Source organism: Danio rerio, chromosome 1 (genome assembly GCF_052040795.2).
Source record: "Danio rerio strain M-AB ecotype USA chromosome 1, GRCz13ab, whole genome shotgun sequence".
NCBI classification, from domain to species: domain Eukaryota; kingdom Metazoa; phylum Chordata; class Actinopteri; order Cypriniformes; family Danionidae; genus Danio; species Danio rerio.
Window position 1 is genome coordinate 33,726,954 of NC_141021.1, and position 22,030 is coordinate 33,748,983.

Consider the following 22,030-nt stretch of genomic DNA (forward strand, 5'->3'; position numbering starts at 1 on the left):
TTTATAGATAATGTGTAAATGACTCTCTTTGTTCTTTGTAGCATTGCAGGATGTGTGTAATGTATAATGAAGAGATTTTTCTTCTCTTTTTTTGCCTGTGCATTGCATTAGGTTTAATGTAATCATGGGCATTTTCATCAGATATTTTGATCTGCATGCTCTGGAGTTCGCAATGAATAGCAGGTATTCAGTGGCTATTTTTACCCAACACAGAAAAGTTTGTGTTGCCCTTTGAGAAAAACAGTGCTTTCTCTGTCTGTTTGGAAAATGTGACTCTAAAGCCATTCTCTTTATTGTGATGCAGACATAGAAGAGTCTTACTCTATATGGTTGTTCACATAGAAGGATGAATCAGTGGTTAATGGCATTATCAGTAGATCAAGGCATGAAATGTATAATTATCAGTTAATGAAGGCGTGACATTCTGGAAATTTATATGTGTGGACTGTGCAACGTACAAATGTAGTCCATTACTGATTACGAACATGATGGAAATTGTAGTAAATAATCTATAATCTGGCATCACTGTTGCCCAGTGGGTGGCATGCTCACCTCACAGCAAGAAGATGACTGGTTCGAGCCTTGGCTAGGTCATTTGGCATATCCGTGTGGAGTTTGCATGTTCTCTCCGTGTTTGCGTGGGTTTCCTTCGAGTGCTCCGGTTTCCCCCACAAGCTCAAAGACATATGGTATAGGTGAATTGAAAAAGCTAAATTGGCTGTGCATGTGTGTGAATGATTGCGTATGGATGTTGTTTCCCAGTGATAAGTTGCAGCTAAAAGATTGGAAAGCTGGAAAAGTTGGCGGTTCATTACGCTGTCAACCACAGAATAATAAAGTGACTAAGCCGAAAATAAAATAAGTGAATTGATGAATCTATAATCATATTCATTAATCCATTCATTTTCTTTTCGGCTTAGTCCCTTTATTAATCCGAGGTTGCCAACTTATCCAGCATATGATTTACGCAGTGATGCCCTTCCAGCCACAATCCATCTCTGGGAAACTACACTACAGACAATTTAGCTTTCCCAATTCACCTGCACTGCATGCCTTTGGACTGTGGGGGAAACCGAAGCACCCGGAGGAAACCCACACGAACGCAGGAAGAAAATGCAAACTCCACACAGAAACTCTAAATGACCCAGCCGAGGCTCGAACCAGCGACCTTCTTGCTGTGAGGCGACAGCATTCTAGCATTTGTTTACCTGTAGTTGTGTGACCATATAACAGCAAACAGTACATGCCTTTTTAGCAATTGAGCAGTTTTATTTCATAAGAAGACATGTATGTGCTTGAAACATTACGTGATTTTTGTTTTAAGTAAAAGATTTTTTAAATAATTTTTGGAGCCTTGATGAGGCAGATTATATATTAGCGTTTGAATTTTATTGTGATTGCTGTGTGTGCTTTTGTGTAGAATTATTATGACAAATGTGTTTTTAACAACATCTAGAGTATGTATGTATGTGTGGATGTTTTTTTTTTTTTTATATGCTTATTTTTAAGAATTATTTAAAAACAAACAAAAAAATGACCCTTTTTTATTGTTTTACTTTTTAATTTTAGTTTGTAGATAGTCAACATTGAAAGGAAGGTGACACAATGCATTAAGGAGTAGATTTCTGTCTTTTTTTATTTTATATTTTTTTATATTTTTAACATTGATTTTTCAAAAGTCAGCCAGTACCATACTAGATCTAATTCTAAGGAAAGCATTATGTATGAATAGAATACTGTTAAAGTTAATTATTTATTAGAAATTAGTTTTTAAACTTTTGTTTAAAAATCTTCTCATTTAAACAGCACTTACACTTTTACAGAAGCTCACTGAATTTGAGTGGAAAACTTCTAATAAAGTAAGCAAAAGGGGTATTTACAGTATGATGGCTTTTATGATAAATAATCAGGTTAGTTAATTAGTTTTTATTATTACAAACTTGACGAGGATCAGTGCTGACTGTTTTTGTTTGTTTGTTTGTTTGTTTTGTACGGTTTGTTTATTTAATTAATTTATTTATTACTTATGTGATTGTGATTGGGTTAATGATGGCAGCTGCTTTGAAAATTTTCTAAATACCAAACTGCAGTTCCTGGAGGGCCGCAACCATGCAGAGTTTAGTTCTAACCCTTCTTCAACACACTTACTTGTAGGTTTCAAACAAGGAAGTCTGAAGGACTTAATTAGTCCGGTCTTACAGTGCACACAACTACCTCCACATCTATCCAATCATTAGTTTGTAGTATCTGTGTAGAGTAATAGAACTTGCCCTGCATTTTACTCTTTTTGCACATTTTGTTTAGGGTATTAAGTGGAAATGAAGATTTTGCTCAGTCAGATTCTTTTTGTTTTTGCTCACAAAGAGAACTTTGTGTAGCTGAACTCTGTGAAGTGTTGGGATGAATGTTATCTCTGAACCAGTCGATCCAAAGAAAAAGCCTTTCACTCTCATAAATGAAGTGAAATGAGAGATACATCATTTCAGAAGTGGATGTCCTAGGTTTTCAGTGTTTTATTCATAAAAGAAAACACCTTCTCTTGGGTTTAAAAAAAAAAAAAAAAAAAACTGAATTATTGTATGAAGTCTTTCCCCCTCTGATACACAATGTGAAAGTAATGATTTATACAATTGTTTCATTTAAGTGTGGGTTAAGGCAGGGGTGTCCAAACTCGATCCTGGAGGGCCAGTGTCCTGCTGAGTTTAGCTCCAAATTGCTTCAACACACCTGCCAGGAAATTTCTATTATATCTAGTAAGAGCTTGATTATCTAGTTCAGGTGTGTTTGATTAGAGTTGGAACTAAACTGGAAACCGGCCCTTCAGGACTAAGTTTGGACAACCCTATAGGTTAAGGTAAGATTCAGGGGTAGATTTAGAGATAGTATGTGGTTATACTATTTGTGTTATATCTACATGTATGTACATGTGAAACATGACTGTAAAACAAAGTGCTGCCACTATTCTGATGACCATTGCTCCATTTCATCCCAAAATTATATTAACCTACACCCTTAACCCAAATAGTTTACTTTACTAGAAATTTGCATGGAAAAAACCCTGTTGCCTTTAATTCCTTCAGGTCAAACTAATGAGCCCTAGTTAACTTAATATAGAACTTAAGGTTCTGTTTAGTTCTATGCTTATTAAACTATGTCTGTTTAGTGTGTACAACTATATAAAAACATTATTTTCCATGCATACATTATGATTCAAATTCCAAGTAAATTAGCAGCTATGATTAATAAGACATAACCTTAATAGTACTTTTGCATTTTCTGTACTATTACTTGCTCAATAGTATTTCTGTTTGTTGGTTTACAGGTTGCTTGTTGGTTCCCCAAAGGCAAAAGCATTGCCCAATCAGAGGTCAAAAATTACAGGAGGCTTGTACAACTGTGACATAAACATTCCTGGTCAGTCATGCCAGCGAGTAATGTTTGACAATGAAGGTAATCTCAAACACATGAAAGCATGCCATGTTATAATGAGTTACACTTTGTGTTAACTGAAACTTTGTGCTTTTAGAAAACCTGCAGACTGAAAATAAAGAGAACCAGTGGATGGGAGTTACTGTACAGAGCCAGGGTCCTGGTGGAAAGATATTGGTAAGAGAAAGAGAGAGATATAAGGTGTAATTCTTTATGTTGTTTACCAATGCTCTCACGGCAATGCATAACTTTTTGATGGTGTGGCTAATTGGTATGAATTTTTACGATCTCATTCACACAATTTAGTATGGTTTGCTTATCCCCCAGTGACAATTAGGTTTAGGGATAGGGTTGTGTGCCAGGCCTCTGACTGAACTTATACAAATTAGCCACTAAACTGACAAAAACATAGTAGTTAATCGTTACGTTTCCTAATGAGATCAGACTGAGTTTACATGAAGAAAAAAATATATAATGACATTAGTATGATTTCCTAGAGATGGGTAGAGAAGGATATCCGCTGCGTAAAAACAAGCTGGATAAGTTGGTGGTTCATTCCGCTGTGGTGACCCCGGATTAATACAGGGACTAAGCTGAAAAGAAAATGAAGGAATAATTGAATGACATTGGTATGACCTAGGTAGCAACTCAAAAAAAAACAACTTTTTTTAAACTTATGTCTATAGATGTGATGTGCACTTCATTATTTTGTTTTCATTTCAGTATTTTTCATTATATTTCTTTATGGTCTTTAATCAGATATCATAACATTCCCTGTCCCCTGGAAATATCTTTTCTTCACTTCTGGTCACATGGAATGCCTTTCGAGAGGGGTTATCAGGGCTTGTCTCATTTCTGTCCTGCTTTTGTCCATTTGTCAATCTTTTTTTTTCTCATTTTGTTTGCAACTGTTTCCAAAGGACAAAATCGTGCAACACCCTACATTTTCTTTCTAATTGCAGGACCGTTTCAAGTGGATCTACATATTGATAGAGAAAAAAGCACAGTCTTAACTTCTTTTTCATGGCGACTTTAATGTAGTGTACAAGGACATGCCTTGTGTCCTCGTAATTCAAAATGCTTGAAAAAATCATACTTAATGGGGATGTTCAACATTTTCCAGAGGTTTCCTTTGAGGGTTTAGTTTAGACTAGATCTTGCTACATTTCTAGTTCTAGCCAAGGTCCGATTAGTGTTATGGACACACTGTGGCCTAGGATGTGAGTTTATTGTAATTATTTTCAATAAGTCAGCCATTATACCTTACAATATATTGTCTAAACAGGATAAAAATCTATTTTTATTACAGTACAAAAATAAAGAGTGTTATCTAAATGACACTCAAGACGTGTGACCGTTTTAATTGGAGCAAACTGTAACTGTCAACATGGTGAATGAAGACCCACCTTCTAGTACAGGAGCCAATTAGCGATCGATATAGACAAACCTCAGAGGGAGGTGATCTGAAATAAAACTGCAGACGCAGTTGTTGTTTAATACACTTGGTGATTGATTACATAAAATTTTATCTTAAGCTTGGCAAGCAAATTTGGAGAATTTGGTGTTTCCTCTTGCATGACAAAATGCCTGAGCATACTGCCTGAGAGGCGTTTCAAAGATGTCTGCCGAGTGAAATTACTTGCCTTAAAGGAACTTTTTTAACATGCACAGATATAGTGTTATCCAATAGTGATAGTGATATATCCAAAACCATAGGATTTGCAACTCCAATAACAATTTTGCTTAGATTATCTTTGCAGTGGAACCACAAAATGAACATTTGCATTTATTGCATGTACAGTTCAATCACAAAATCATTGTGATTGAAAAACAAGCCCAAAATCATACAATTCAATAGTAAAATGCATCCTTGATTATTGTCAACTTTTTCTTTGTTTTGAGCCATATATATATATATGCATTTTTATCATAACAAAAGTATTCAACCTGTAGGTTCAATTGGGCTGAGGACAAGGACAGTGACAGAGTTTGTACAGTGTAAAGTGTTCCTTTACAGAACAACCGTAGCAATCAGTCCATTTTAGAATATTTTGGGATGAAAACTTTAATCACTGTATTTATGTTTTTATTTCAGGGACAGATAATGAACATTGCTTGTAGATTGTCCCGTATGTTTAGTATTTATCAGTAAATGCTATTTAAACTTAACTCCCAATGTCTCACTCCAGGTCTGTGCACATCGATACCAGCGGCGCTTATTTGTTGGCTCAGTTCAGGAACTGCGTGACTTGACAGGTCGTTGCTATGTACTTAGTGAGGATGTGACGATTAATGAGATCTCAGATGAAGATGGAGGGGATTGGATGTTCTGCAATGGGAGAAACAGAGGGCACGAGCGGTTTGGATCATGCCAGCAGGGCATGTCCGCCACGTTCACAAAGGACTATCACTATCTGGTGTTTGGAGCACCAGGCGCTTACAACTGGAAAGGTATTAAAGGAAGAGCTTGTATTATTTAAACTTTTGTTAAAATTTGAATAGTATTTGATGCTTTTTTGCAAGGTCAAAAAATACTTTTATTGTCTTATGATGTGCATTTCTTTTACCGAATTATCCTAGCGACTCCCATATGATTCGTTCAGTGATTCATTTGTTCCCAAAACCCCTCCTTAGTGCGATGCCAGTCTGCGCTGATAGGTCCGATGACCCAGTCTGTTGCGATTGGTCGACTGCTTTCAGCGTGAGGCAGAGAGAAATGCCCACCATGGCTTATCAACAATTTTGAAGTAGAGTGCAGAGTGTATGTGTGAGCCCAATGTAGGAGTGCATTAAAACAATGCAGTAAACACCAGCATATTGCTATATTCTTAACCATAAGTAAAAACAGTGACACACATTTAGTATTAATCCACACAGCGGCAAAAGCTGAACTATTTGGAAACTTGACTGCCACACGTGTGTAGGAACAGCTGATTGTGGCTTTAGCAATGGCAAACCACAGTAGATTGTGAGCTCACAAATGCATTTAAATCCATAAATAAAGCGTCACGTTTTCAACGTGGTTTTAGACGCGATATGAGAATATAAAGTGTTAACCAGATACATTACAAGTGGCTACAAGTAACAAAACACAATTAAATACATAATTTGCAAGCTAGAGAAAACAAAGAGGCAACCATTTTAATCGCACTTAAGTTACTTACACTCAATGGACGAAAAAATGATCCATGAACTGTGTATTGTAAAGTTCCTGTCAAGTTCTGCAAAGTCCCATACATCAATAGTCTTTTTGAAGCACGCGTCAGAAAAATGACGGGAACACAGCACAAGGATGGGGCTATAATGCTGAGGTATTTTTGCTAAAATAAACTTCACTAAAATAGACTCTTCACAGCCTCATCTTTGCGTAGGGAAAAATAACACCAACTTTCCCTCACACTTCAGAGCACAGCGTCTTTGCAACATGATTCAACCAGGATCTGCTACAATATTTGTTTTCTTTCTACTGTGTTTGTGGGCAGGGCTGGGTTTTAAATTTTTCAACAAATGGGCGCGGCTTGAGTTCTGTATTGACACAGCTAAAGATTTGTTACCCTGACATTTCATTTAACCCACTATGAGTAGACTGTTTTATAGATTTAAGCCTTGTCTGGACATTTCACTTCACTTAGAGCTGTGTCACTCACTGCATGGAAGGTCATTTTCAAAAACCCATAATATGGGCTCTTTAATGTAGTTTTGAAATCAAGGTGACCTCTAGGTTAGAAAGTCATGTTTGATCAATCATGATCAAGTATTCCAGAGAGCCATGTATTAATATTATATAATGTAATTTTAAGTAAAAACCCCGCTTTAAATAATTTCTAAATGAAACGCCCCAACTCATTATTCCCTACATCACTTCATGACATGTCATTTCAGCTTTTCTTTGTTGCATCATTGCATCTGACGTGTTGTACTTTATCTCCCTTTTCCACACGTTTGCATCTTTGTCTCCATCTTTACATCCATTCTACACCCTCAACCCTTCCACCTATTCCTTTGCTTGTTCACTTAATCCACCGGTGTGTGGAAATCAGGAATTGTGCGGTTGGAGCAGAAGAACACCTCTCTATTTGATAAGGATATCTTTGATGACGGCCCATATGAAGTTGGAGATGAAAACCGACTTGATGCAGAACTGGTCCCTGTTCCTGCTAACAGTTATTTAGGTGAGTCCATCATCACATTCCATTCATCATTCACATCACCCTAAAACTGATCCTGATCCCCTGAACCTTGGTTCATCGTGTGACTTTGTGTCACACTAAAGAATATTACTGTGATTTAGAAAATATAAACCTTTCAGTACAGTTAGCTTCAATCAGTTGATAGGATATGAGGTGTAGCATCGACAGATAATCTTCTTTGTAAGTCTGTGCTTTATTTGGTATCAATCTTGTTTGTGCAACTGTAGGTGTTCTGTTCTTGACTAGCATATCCAGTAACCATCCTGATCAGTTTGTGTATCAGTCACCTCCCCTTCAGGTGCCCAAGGAGAATGTTTCTGATGTGGCATCAAATAGCTATTTAGGTTTGTGGCGTTTCCTGGATGGCAACATTATTAGACATTTTGTCACCTTAGAATTATTAGGTTCTATCTGACATTTTTGTCAAAATTGAGTTATTGACATATTCTTGTTAATTGACAACTTATTTACATTATAGGATGTTTTTTTTTTTTACATAAGTTCTTTACATTTTAAGATTTTCTTATTTAAAAAAATAAATGTTACACACATACTGTTTGCTATGGAATGCAAAAACTTTTAACCTTAATATCTTAAAATCATTCAGAATGCAGATAGAACCTTATAATTCCAAGGTAATGATTTTTATACAGCCTGTCATCACATCAGTTGTTACACATCCTGTCAATTTACGTGAACAAATGTGAATGTACATTCATCTATGTTTTGACACTTATAAGCATGACTATTACTGTCTTTTTATTACTGTTTTTTTTTTTACATTGATATTGCATGGAGAAAAAATATGGAGTATCCAAGTCAATCTGAATACACATTGTTGGTGTGTTTAAACATTGCAAATTTCATCATTACTGAGTATGCATTTTTATACATACTGTGTAAAAATATTCATACTCACCTCTTTTTACAGCTGTGACCTTGCACCACAAAATCAATCGTTGTACTGGTCTATGTTTTGGAAATACCAAAAAATAGATTAGATGGATCAAAAATCTAGAAATTGTTTAGGAAGATTATTTTTAGATTTGATGCTTTAAATATATCAAAGCTTATATTTGATTAGTAATGTGCAATGCTAAGCAAATTATTTGGAGATTTAAAGGTTATTCTCATTATTTAGTACTTTTTGAACCCTCAGATTCCTCAGATTTTCATCTCAGCCAAATATTTCCCTCTCTCAACAAAATATGCATTAATGAAAAACAGATTTATAGAACAAAAATGACACTCATGACTTGGTTCGTGGTCCAGGGTCACATGTATAATGTCACAGCTTTGTTATTCAGCGTTTATTGACTTTTTACCCACATCAAACTAAACTCCACACACCATGACGATGAAGCGAAAAGCTGCTTTATGATGACTTAGCACATTTATTAAAATGGAAAAATGACATTGTAAAAGCATTTATGCCCTGAACTGAGTACTTGGTTAAACAGATTTGACAACAATTGGTTTTGATGTGGCAAGATTTTTGCAGATCTGGATTTGGAAGTTTTCTGTCACTTTTCTCTGTGTACCATCTCACACTCTGCTAGACTGATGAGGACTGTCAGTGGACAGCCATATTTAAGTTTGTGCAAAAAGATGAAAAGAAGAAGTTTGATTGGGTTAAAGCCCAGACTCATGTTGGGATGACATTGTGCAGGGGTCTGGTTTCCTCATTATGCTCATGTCAGAGATGCTCGTTTTTCATGTTGCTCGTATCTGAGGTTCATCAGGGTTGAGAACCTTTTTTCTCACAGTCTGCAAGTTGTTTATAGGTGTCTTTACACATACTAAGCTGATTGTCATGTATATTAACTGAGGAGAAGCTTGGATCTAAACGCTCCTCCATAAAGACCAGCATTCTCATTTAAAAATGTGGCACAAGCACAAAAGACATCCCGCGCAAAAATTGGGATCTATAAAAAAACAAACTTGACAGTAGAATCTCTAAATAAATTTTGAGTAAACATACTCAGCTGGAATACTGAGTTAATTGAACCAATTTAAGTCATCATATGAGCAATAATAATTAATAAACAATGATAAATTTATTCTGGCTACATTCATTTTTAGGTAGGTTTCTACGCAAAGTTTATAAATGAAACCCCAGATCAGTGGAGTTTTGCATACATGATAATGAAGCACAACCAGAGCAACCATTAGCAACCCAGCAAGCATTTTATGTGTGTGTGTGTGTTAAAAAAATGTATAATAGACATCCAAACATAGATGTCCAGGCTAAAACAAGGCCAAATGTGGTCTGTCAGTGAAAATCCAATCTAATAATAGTCAAAAAAACAGACTAGTCTTCAAATACACTGTGATGAATGACTACACGTGAGGTTTGTCTAATCTGTATTTTTAATGACTAGTCTATTTTTTGGCTGTTGTTAGATGTGTATTAGATGTATATTTTCACTGACAACTAAAATGTAGCCTTGTTGAAGCCAAGATGCCTATGTTTGGATGTCTTATTAAATGTCTTTTTTTAAATCATGGTGCACTCAGACAAGCATCTCAACATAGCTCTTTCTCTCACCTCTGCAAGTTGTGATGTGCAAACTCAGCTATTAGACCTTATATAAACAGGTGTTTAACTATCCAAAGCATGTACAGTCAATTGAATTTGCCACAACCAATTATCATTATTAAGATCACAAAGATGAGCTTGGAATGCTCTTGAGCTAAATCAAGTGTCATAGAAAAGGGTATGAAAACTTTTGCAATGTAACTTTATTTTTTATTGCCAAATCTGCTGACCCAGCTTAATTGGTTTTATCTGCTTCAGGTTTCTCTTTGGATTCTGGAAAAATGCTGACTAAGAGAGGTCAGTTGACCATAGTTGCTGGGGCTCCAAGAGCCAATCACAGTGGGGCAGTTGTGCTTTTAAAGAAGGATGAGGCTAAATCCTCCTTGTTGACGGCTGAGTACACCCTAGAGGGTAGTGGACTTGCCTCTTCCTTTGGTTATGACCTTGCAGTGCTTGACATCAATGGAGATGGGTAAAAATTATACATTATATTAATTTATTTTATTTTAATAGAAATTGGGATTATTTTGCCTTATTTGTATTTTTATTGATATTTTTGTGATTTAGCTTTGTGAGATTAGCTATGTTTATTTTTTTACTTTTTCATAATCATTTTAGTTCATTTCAGTTTTGTAATGTTGTAATGTTCTTCTACACATCTTTTTTTCTATATATGTTTATTTTAACCGAATTTTAAAGTTTAATTAATTAAAAAAATACATTTTTGTTTTATTTATTTATTTATTTATTTATTTATTTATTTATTTATTTATCTATTTATTTATTATTTATTCATCTTATCACATTTTTACAGCTTTATTAACAAAAGATCAATATAGTTTAATAGATGTACTGCAAGTTTTTTTATCTATATTTTTAATATAATTTAATTAAAGTATTTCTGTGTTAATAACAAAACATTTAAGTTTTATTAACCTTTAGTTTTATAAATACACTATTCCAGAAGCATAATTATTTGAACTGATTCTTAAAACAGGTGGCAAGACATTGTAGTTGGAGCACCTCAGTACTTCATTAAAGATGGTGATATTGGTGGAGCAATCTATGTTTACCTTAACGAGGAAGGAGCTTGGGACAAGATTACTCCAAAGAGAATTGATGGACCTGCTTATTCCATGTTTGGTTTGGCTGTGGAAAACATGGGAGATGTGAATCTGGATGGATATCAAGGTATGTGTTCAATATGTGTTATGAATACAACTAATGCAAACATATTAAAACATATCTTGCCACATGTTATTAAAGCAGAACCAATTGCACTCATTTAAATTATTTTTTAATGTGACCTATACTGTATCTTCAGATGTTGCTGTTAGCGCCCCATATGACAGCAATGGAGCTGGAAACGTGATTATCTTCCACGGTTCACCACAAGGACTGAAAAAATCCCAGGTGCAGCCATATATCCACTTTACTTTCTGTTTACTTATTGACACATTTTCCATACACTTTTTTATGAATGGTTCTTTGATAATTTAAGGTTCTTGGAGGAAAAGATCACAATGTGAAACTCTTTGGATACTCTCTTGCTGGGAACATGGATCTGGACAGAAATAATTACCCTGATCTGGCCATTGGATCTCTTTCTGATTCAGTGTTTGTGTACAGGTATGATCCTACTGATGGACAGGACAAAACCATATTGATAATACAGTTTATTTAATTTAATAATATCATCAATCATCTTTGATCATACGATTTTATATTTTATTGAATATTTAATAATATTTTATTTTAAGATTTATTTATTATTATTTTATAAAATTGCATAGAGCAGCCACACATTCTTTTATTCATTGAGCACTGTAAAACATAATTAGTTTTCAGTTTTTCCTATTTTTTACAATTCATTTTGAGGCTGATCTCTGCTCTGACAAGCTTTGATGTTGAAAAGTTTAACAAAGACATTTTTATTAACATTTATTCATTTGAAATCATATTCTCTGCATTGGTCAAGTAAAAAATGGTTAAAATGTATATACTTCTTCTTTCACGATATAAAAATGTCAATAAAGGTCAATTTACACATAAGTAAATAAACAAACACATGTGAATGAAAAATTTGTGAATTAATATTTTACAAAATCTTTTTTTTTAAATGTACAGATAAATCATTTAACCTTGAATGCATTAATTATGTTGTATATACTATAGGTCGCGTTCCGTTATCAATATTGAAAAGACTGTCACCACCACACCGAAAGAGCTAGACCTCACTAAGAAAAACTGCAACAATGGAAACAATATATGGTGAGAAAACTATGAACAAAATAATCATTCAACATATTACTAAACAGAGCTTGTCTGAAGTAGATTTTGATTGTGTGTTCTAGCCTTGATGTGAAAGCCTGCTTCAAATTTTCTGTCAAACCCAAAACCTACAATCCAACTCTGAGTAAGTACATGTCTAACTTACTTTTCAGTAAATTAATCAGCAGTTGTTCATCTCTGTCGAGCAGAAGATCATCTCCATATTATTTTTCCTCATCTTCTTTAGAGGTGGCATACACCATCAGGGTTGAATCTGAAAGGAAAAAACTAAATCTTCCTTCTAGAGTCATTTTTAATCCACGCTCAAACAATGATTATGAAAGCACTGGGATTGTGGAGCTCAAGGGTCAAGGCACAGAAAGCTGCATCTACAGAAATCTCATGCTGCAGGTACGAAACTTACTTAATAACAGCTTTAGATCATATTTTCATTCATTTCTATTTGTAATAATTGTTGTTATGCCTGTTTAAACAGCATGGTTGCTGTGATCTAGTTGGTCATGAGTTGGTTTAAGCTGCTTTTAGCTGGTCATGAGCTTGTTTAAGCTGGTTTTAGCTGTCCATGAGCTGGTTTAACTTGGATCTAGCTGGTTCTAGTTGGTCATGAGCTGGTTAAAGCTGCTTCTAGCTGTTCATGAGCGAGTTTAAGCTGGTTTAAGTTGTATCTAGCTGGTCATGAGCTGGTCTAAGTTGGATCTAGCTGGTCATGAGCTGATTCTAGCTGGTTTTATTTGGTCATTAGTTAGTTTAAGCTGGTTCTAGCTGGTCTTGAGCTAGTTTGAGATGATTTTAGCTTGTCATGAACTTCTGGTTATAAGCTGAATTATGATCTTTCTTTGTTGGTAGTGTGCTGGTTCTTGCTGGTCACATGCTGTTTTTTGCTGGTTTTTGATGGTCAGCAAAGACTCAGCATTAACAACCTCATGACCAGCAAAAATCAGCTTAAACCAGTATCTATGTCTCAACACCTAGATTACCAGCATATGCTGGGAAATTATGTAAAGTATCAATAAAAACGTTTTAAAATACAGCTTTTCATATAGGCTACATAGTAAAAGAACATTGTCCGAGTCACATAAAATTGATTACAAGAAATTAGGATTTCAGAAGTCACAATACACTCGCAAGCCACTTTATTTGCTACACCTTGAACAATAGTACTGGATTACAACTCCTTTTGCCTTCTTTGTGGCATAAATTCAGCAAGGTTTTATACACATTCCTCAAAGATTTTTGTCCATATTGGCATGATAGCATCAAATAGCGGTTACAGATTTCTGGCATCAACTAGGCATTTTTTGCCCACAGAACTGCTGCTTACTGGATGTTTTCTTTTTTTTTAAACATTTTCTGTAAGCCTTAGATATATTTGTGTTTGAAAATGACAGTAACAACAACATTTTTAAAGTACCCGGTTCAGCAAAGTCACTTAAATCACCATTCTTTCCTGGTGCTTGGTTTGAACTTCAACAGGTCATTCCTTTTAAACACATCTATGTGCTTAAATGAAGTGAGTTGCTATCATGTTATTGGCAGATTAAATATTTGTGTTGAACATATTGAAATGGTTAGTAAGTGTAAATCTGGGGTGTCCTGGAGGGCCATTGTCCTTTAAAGTTCAGTTCCAACTCCAATCAGACAAACCTGGGCTAGCTAATCAAGCTCCTACTAGGCTTTCTAGAAACATCCCTGCAGGTGTGTTGAAGCCAGTAGGAGCTAAAATCTGCAGGACACCTGCCCTCCAGGACCAAGTTTGGACATCCCTGGTGTAGATCAGTTCATGTTCAGTGTAGAATTGATTTACTGCCATCTAGTGGTGATGAAATCAATAGTTTTTTTTTAATATTCTGCATTGAAGGGATAGTTCATAAAACAATTTCCTTAATGTTTAAGCATTTCTTTCTTCTGGTGAACACAAAAAGACATATTCCGCAGAATGATGTAAAAAGCAGCTATTGACATCCATAGTAGGAACACAAAATTATACTATATGTTTTTCCCCAATATTTTTCAGTATGTCTTATCCTCCAATTTTTCCAAAACTGTTAAAGTTACTTTCTTCTGTTGAACACAGGATAAGTAAATGATGACAAAATTTTTTTTTTTTTTTTTTTCAAAGGAAGAAATGAAGCTTTAGTAATGGAAAGGTATCACAATGCAAACAATGGATCATGCTATCGTTTTTCAGTAATGCAAGTATGTTATGTGTGTACAAAGGAAACCCTAAAAGACAAACTAAGAGGCATTCCTATTGAAGTGTCTGTGGAGATCCTGAATCAAAACAAACGCAGGAGAAGACAGGCTGCTCTCCCTAACCTTCTTCCCATCCTGGACTCGAACCAAGAAGCTACCACTGTGGCCATGGTAAAAAAACATACAATATGTTCTAAAGCAGTTAATGATAATGAATTTTGTGACTTCTTTTTCAACTGTAAACCATAATCAGAATATGAATATATTTCACCTAATTTTTCAATGCTGAAGTAAACTGTTTATGGACCTGCAACACTTTTGTTTCATTAGCTGCAATAGTGTATTTAGAAAAAGAATATCACAAAAAACGGTTTACCTTACAAATCATTTTAATAAGTGGGACAATGCTATAATATGGTAAACAGAGGAGAATTGTAAAAACTAGACTTTTGAAAACCTTTTTTTTTTTTTTAAATAATACACTTTTTTTGAATATCATTAAGATATTTGATAAGGCTTTAAAGAGGAAAATGCAGTAAAAGAGTAAAATAATTACAATTTAAAATGAGGTTTCAATATTCTAAAATGCCTGTTTCAACATAATTACTCCCGTATTCAGTGTTGTGTTTCTTCAGAATTCATCCCTAAATGCTCACTTGGCACTAAAGAAATACTTCCTATAGCATTACAGCAGTTTTTTTTTTTCGATTAAAAATAGAAAAACCACTAGAATAGAGTTATATATTATATATTTATGCACTAACATTACACCAAACATTTTAAAGAATGCTAAAATGCAACGAAATAAGCAATTTTAACTAGCGTAATTAGTGTCATTAGTTTAACCCTTCTGTTGACGTACAGTAAGGGTCAAAAATGACCCGGGCATCATTTTAACAGCAGTAAAAAACATTACAAAAAAAATTATAATTTTTACATTTAGGGTACAACGGTTGTCCTTTGTGTAAATTTTAATCCACTAATTATAAAACCATTTTTACATAACAAAAACTAGTGGCACAAATATCCTCATTCAAACATACACACTTTTTAAACACAAACACACAATAAAAATCTGCTGATTGAACTTTTGAAACTTTTTTTTGCAGGGATACTTTTAGCATGAGAAAATATACCCTTTACGTTAGTCAAAACCTAGTGTTGGCCACTAACAAAACATTAATTAAATTCTCCACACTAATGAGGGAAAACCCCTAGACATTTACAGAGTTTGTTAGGAAGATCATGTTGTTTCTTCATGTAAAATAGATTTGAGGACTGAAATTAAATGTAGCTGCTTTATTTTAGAGGTTTAGTGAAGGTTGGTCATTTTTGATCCAAAGAGCAAACGATGTATAGGGAATTCAAAGACAACAGTAAGGTTAACCATGTCATTGTGAAGCCAATTTTTATTATTTTTGAAGAAGTCAAGATCATTTATTTTCATTCACTCTTTAATGAAAGAATTATGAATCTATAATATTGCTCAAGTAAATCCTCTGCTTTTTACTTGGAACTGAATTATACCAAAACCTGCAAACCAAATACATAATTACACATCTAATCGGGTGTTAACTGAATCTTATTGGCCTTTAGGTTCAATTTATCAAGGAAGGATGCGGTGCTGACCATCTGTGCCAAAGTGACCTGCAGCTACAGTATAAATTCCACACCAGGGAACCAAACAAAGACAACTTCTTTCCCTTTGACGAGTGAGTTTTTATTTTCATTTTGTCAATATTATATCATATTGTTCATTCTGTATGTCAGAGTGGACTCACTTCTTGTTCAAAGTACAAGCATTCGTTTTTATATACAGTATATGCAATTAGTGTGCTCTGGTTTCCCCCACAGTCCAAAGACATGCAGTATAGGTGAATTGAATAAACTAAATTGGCCATAGTGTATGTGTGTGAATGTGTATGGCTGTTTCCCAGTACTTGGTTGCAACTGGAAGGGCATCCGCTGTTTAAAACATATGCTGGATAAATTGTCAGTTCATTCCACTGTGCCGACTACTGATGAATAAAGGGACTAAGCTGAAGGAAAATGAATGAATGAATGAATGAATGATTATGCAAACAGCAACAGACAGTGGCATGTAAAATGTGTTTAAACTTCTGGAATTAACTGAACTCCTGTGAACAAAACCAGGACTCCCTTCCCTAACAACTGTATGTATTTTATCTTCTTATTGAATTATTGAATGCCTCCTAAATGTAAAAACTTCAATTTATATTTCTCACAGAGAAAAAGGAGTTCCTATCCTGTCTCTTAGCGATCAGAAGGAAATTGCCCTGGAGATTAAAGCAGTCAACCTGGGCGAAGATGCTTATGAAACACAGTTGACTGCCTCATTCCCCAAATCCCTCTCTTATTCTGCTGTTCGCACTCAGTCTGGTGTAAGTTCAACTGCAAGATTAACAAGTCATTAGTCTTTTTTTTGTCATCATATAATATTAATGGGATATTCACCCAAAACTGTTTACTCATACATTACTTGTTCCAAAGCTGTTAGACTTTCTTTCTTCTGTTGAACACTAAAAAGATATTTTAAGGGAAGCTGGAAACCTGTAACTATAAACTTTCATAGCATGTAGAAATAATGGTTTTGAGGATTTAGCTTTGTTCAAAATGTTTTATATCGTGTTTAACAGAATAAAGAAACTCATTAAGTTTTGAAATCACTTGAAGGTGAGTAAATAGTGAGTACATTTAAATATTTGGGTGAACTATCCCTTAAAGAACGTGCTTGTCATAACTCCGGACTCTTTACAGGATAAACAGATCAGCTGTTTAGTCAATCAGAATGGCTCACAAGCAGATTGTGACCTTGGAAATCCATTCAAAAAGGATGCTCAGGTGAGCATTTCAAGTATATTTGAATACGTTAATTATGTTTTTGCCCATTTTGAATTTTTATTAAATATTAAGAACATATAAAACATGTTTTATTTGTACTGTAAGATGCTTTTGTATATAATCATGTGCTTGACTGAGGTGTTTGGATGTGAAACACCATCTATCAGGCACGTAGCCAGCCTGGTGAATAGGGTGGTTCTTTTATCTCTTAAAGTGGACCTTTTTGCAGTTATTATCCTTATTCTTTAATTTAATTATATTATTATTATTTTATATGCAGTTTACTGACATTTTAGCACTATTTTTAGCTGGATTAGCTTGCCGGATGGTCATCATAACCAAACTTTTTGAGGTATCAAAAACATTTGCAAAAATTTTAGAAATAAATATATATTGTTTTTTTGTTTTGACTGAAAGTCAGACTATAATTGTTTGCATTTATTGGAAGCCTTTTTGATGCCTTCACAGTTTATAATTGTGTAGCACTGAAAATAAGACAAATGAGCTCATGTATGGGACAAATTCTGGACCTTTTATCAGTCGGTGGGTGGCTACGGGCTACGGGCCTGAGTTATAGTATTACTCTAACTTCTGCAGGTCAGATTTTCACCACAGAATGAGTGTTTATTAGCTCTCAGAATGACTTATACTTTTGCTAATTATTATTTTAATTCAGTTGTTAATTTCACTTTTCATTTATTGTGAATTGTAAAGTGTTTTTCCTATCAATAGTTTTAGTGGTTACTAAAATAATAATTAAAACAGCTAGTTTAATTTATGTTGTGGCCTTTACATTAATAATAATAATTATTATTTCTGTTTCAGACAACATTTTACATTATTTTGAGCACGGGAGGAATTTCTTTGGATACCACTGAAATTGAAATCGACCTTAAACTCAAAACGTGAGTAGTCATTCTTGACAAAAGCATCATTTTAATTCAGTACATTAATTTACCTTTAACATGTCAGGATTCATAGACTTATGCTTCTGTTCCAACTAAATAACTCTAAATATTGAACTTGTTTTCAAAGGAATGAACTGATCTGAATGCACATTTAAAAAACAATCTCTACTGACTTCTATAAAAAATGTATGTGACTTGAAGTGTTGTAATTTGCAGGACAAGTGAACAGAAGCAATTGCAAGCAGTCAAAGCCAAAGCCATTGTTAAGATCCAGCTGCTGTTGTCCCTCTCAGGGTAGGTTTGCTAACCGCTATCATTTTTTTGGTTTGTATTATCAATGTTCTATCTTTGTAACTTCAACTTTCATCATGTATTATCTGCAGGGTAGCCAAGCCATCTCAGGTCTTCTTTACTGGAGAGGTTAAAGGAGAGAGTGCCATGAAGGTGGCAGGTGATGTCGGAAGTCCAATTGACTATGAATTCAGGGTGAATATTACACTGCAAAAAATGCCCTTTTTTGAACATAGCTCTTACATTTAGTTAAAACATTATAAGAAAATAAATGACGAGTCCGAGTCAGAATGAACCCAGAACATTCTTAAACTCAATCTTTTTATATAGTTTTAGTTTACTGCATTTAGATGTAAAGGAAGTGGCTCCTTGGTGTGTTCTGGACGTTAATGCATTTCAACACCCTATTGTCTTGTTTTCTGTGTCCCTCATCAATTCTACAATTGGTAACAATTTACTCTAAATGTGATCATCTCAAATATTGCAGATACAATAAACTGCTGACTTCTCTGTCATATTTCAATCCTTTTGGGAAATGATCATCAACACATTTTAGAGTAAAAGTTGGTTGCAGTGAATTTTAGAATATAGTTTAAGAGTTTTTTTAATATTTCTCTTTAAATCTCTAAATGGTCTTGCCCCACCTTATCTCTGAGCACATACACCCCTATTAGCCCACTCGTTCTCTTAGGTCAGCTGATCAGTTTCTCCTGATTGTACCATTTAGAAGTGTAAGTTTAGAGGGGATTGTGCTTTTGCTGTGGTAGGTCTTAGACTTTGGAATGATTTGCTGCTGCCCATTAGACTGGCCTCTTCCATGTTCTCATTTAAATCAGCTCTTAAAACTCTTTTTTTCCTTGGCATTTGACAACTGATGTTGATAACTGGTTATTTTAATCCATATGCCTTTTTAGGTAGTTTAGCTTTATTTTAATCTTGTATTTTGTATATTTTATATACTATTATGCTTATTTTGTTGTATATTTCTGTACAGCACTTTGGCTCACTTCTATGTTTTTAAAATTTGGGTCGAGGCAAATAAATTACTTACAGTATAATAAAAAAAATGTTTTTAACGAATTCCTACAAACAAAAAGAATATCTATTCTCTAATAAATACTATTGGTCCATAAAACAAGAAAAAATTGCTTAAAACTGTTACGTTTTTTAAAAATGTCATATATTAAGCAATTTTAGTAAAAAAATATAATCAAAACAGCAATATTTTGGAGAGGGTGCTCGCTGCAGAGCCATTTGAGGAGAGCTGAGCTCCAGCGAGGGGGAGCATGAGCTGTCGCTCCTCCTCCTGTAAGCTGTTTTAATGCGTACACCAACCCCACCCCTAACCCTACCCCCAGTGACATCACTCGTAGAAGAAGTGCAAAAAAGGTGGAGCTCAAGCTTAAGCTCCTCCTCGCTGGAGCTCAGCTCTCCTTAAATGGCTCTGCAGCGAGCACCACTTGAATATTTGATCTAAGATCTTGATAGAAAAAAGACTGTTGGGTCTTAAAAGCATACCATTTTGCCTTACAAGCATAGACAATGCACAGTTTGGTGCACAGTTTTGGTGAAGACTGCATTAAAAGCAAACAATTAACTGCAAGATGAACAGTAATTCAATTCAATCAATTCATCTTTATTTCTTTAGTGGTATTACAATGTAGATTGTGTCAACAGTTTAAAATAGACGTTCTAGTACAGGGGTGGCCAACCCTGTTCCTGGAGAGCCACTTTCCTGCAGATTTCAGTTGCAACCCATATCAAACACACCTGGCTGTAATTATCACGTGGTGTTCAGGTCCTAATTAATTGGTTCAGGTGTGTTTGATATGAGTAGCAACTGAAACTTGCAGGGAGGTGGCTCTCCAGGAACAGGGTTGGCCACCCCTGTTCTAGTAGATTAAAACTGTGTCAGTAGAGTTTTCAGAGTTGAAGTTTGATAACAATAACATAAAATGAGATAACATTTCTTTAAAAATATGCCATATATATATATATATATATATATATATATATATATATATATATATATATATATATATATATATATATATATATATATATATATATATATATATATCTATTATTATTTTTTTTGGACTCTTAGATTCCTTATTTTCCTAACCTTAAACATCATACTTTTTTGTTTGTGGTTTTGCATGCATATATTAAATTACATTCTAACTGTCGTACATGCCTGTTATTATTATTTTGCTATTATTTTGTCGCCAGGTTACAAACTTGGGCAAACCCCTGAAGTCTTTCGGCAGGGCGTCTATGATCATCCAATGGCCAAAGCATAACTCTCAAGGCAAATGGCTGCTGTATCTTATGAAGATGACATCAACCGGCTTAGACAGCTTGAGCTGCACCAACTCAGATGAGGTCAACAAACTCGGTTTAAAGGTAGCTCTTGATTCAGTCAAAAAGATTATTATACTGTACATACATTTTTCTCTTGTTTCACAAATAAATCAGCTGCCTAAGAAGTGACCTGATCACATGTTCTGCTTTTTGATCATCAAGGAGCTTTCAGTGTCAAGAACTAAACGTGAAGTTGGGGAAACTTCAGCAGCAGAGGGAAAAACCGCCTTTTTTACAGATAAAAGGAAATACACACTTTTGGTAAAGTCATATAAACATTAAGTAAACATTGCTTCTGAAGTAAAAGACTAGTAGTTTTGATCAGATTTAATTTTTTTACATTAGTCTGCACTAGATCTCCCATAATGACTGACATCTTACAAATGTTTAACACTAATGTACTCTTGGGGAAGTTTTCATCTACTCTGGGGTGATTTTGAGTCTTAATTTGGCCATAATTTTTTCTGTGTTTCAGCTAGCAAAATGATATTGGTGACGGATATTTTAAGAAAATGCTTTGACATTTTTAAAAAAACTCAACAATGCACTCTTGGCAAATTTACTACCTATTTGTGTTGTTAGGGATGAAAACATCCACTGAATTAAATTGCTGTAAAAGTTCATTCATTCATTTTCTGCCGCCTTTCTGGGGCCAGGTTGTGGGAGCAGTAGTCTCAGGAGAGAACCCCAGACTTCCCTCTCTCCCTTTCGGTCATGACCCATAGATGTGAGTAGGAATGTAGATTGACCTGTAAATCGAGAGCTTTGCCTTCCGACTCAGCTCTTTCTTTACCACAATGGACCAGAACATTGACCGCATTACTGCTGTTGCTGCACTAATCCGCCTGTCAATCTCACATTCCATCATTCCCTCACTCGTGAACAAAACTCCAAGATACTTAAACTCCTCCACCTGGGGTAAGGATTTTCCTCCAACCTGGAGAAGGCAAACCAACCTTTTC

At 34.8% G+C, this 22,030-nt stretch overlaps 1 protein-coding gene across 2 annotated transcripts in view; it reads left to right on the plus strand.

Moving 5' to 3' along the window:
- Window positions 1-22,030, plus strand: part of itga6b (integrin, alpha 6b) — a 40,963-nt gene that overhangs the window by 12,310 nt on the left and 6,623 nt on the right. For both annotated transcript variants that reach the window (XM_087235633.1, NM_001013448.1), the window contains 20 exon segments: window positions 3,323-3,450; window positions 3,527-3,606; window positions 5,619-5,880; window positions 7,470-7,601; window positions 10,417-10,630; window positions 11,156-11,349; window positions 11,483-11,571; window positions 11,660-11,787; window positions 12,334-12,429; window positions 12,513-12,574; window positions 12,677-12,840; window positions 14,668-14,814; window positions 16,240-16,355; window positions 16,892-17,045; window positions 17,422-17,505; window positions 18,331-18,410; window positions 18,630-18,707; window positions 18,797-18,899; window positions 20,937-21,110; window positions 21,231-21,329. In XM_087235633.1, the coding sequence (XP_087091759.1) occupies window positions 3,323-3,450; window positions 3,527-3,606; window positions 5,619-5,880; window positions 7,470-7,601; window positions 10,417-10,630; window positions 11,156-11,349; window positions 11,483-11,571; window positions 11,660-11,787; window positions 12,334-12,429; window positions 12,513-12,574; window positions 12,677-12,840; window positions 14,668-14,814; window positions 16,240-16,355; window positions 16,892-17,045; window positions 17,422-17,505; window positions 18,331-18,410; window positions 18,630-18,707; window positions 18,797-18,899; window positions 20,937-21,110; window positions 21,231-21,329 (2,584 nt within the window).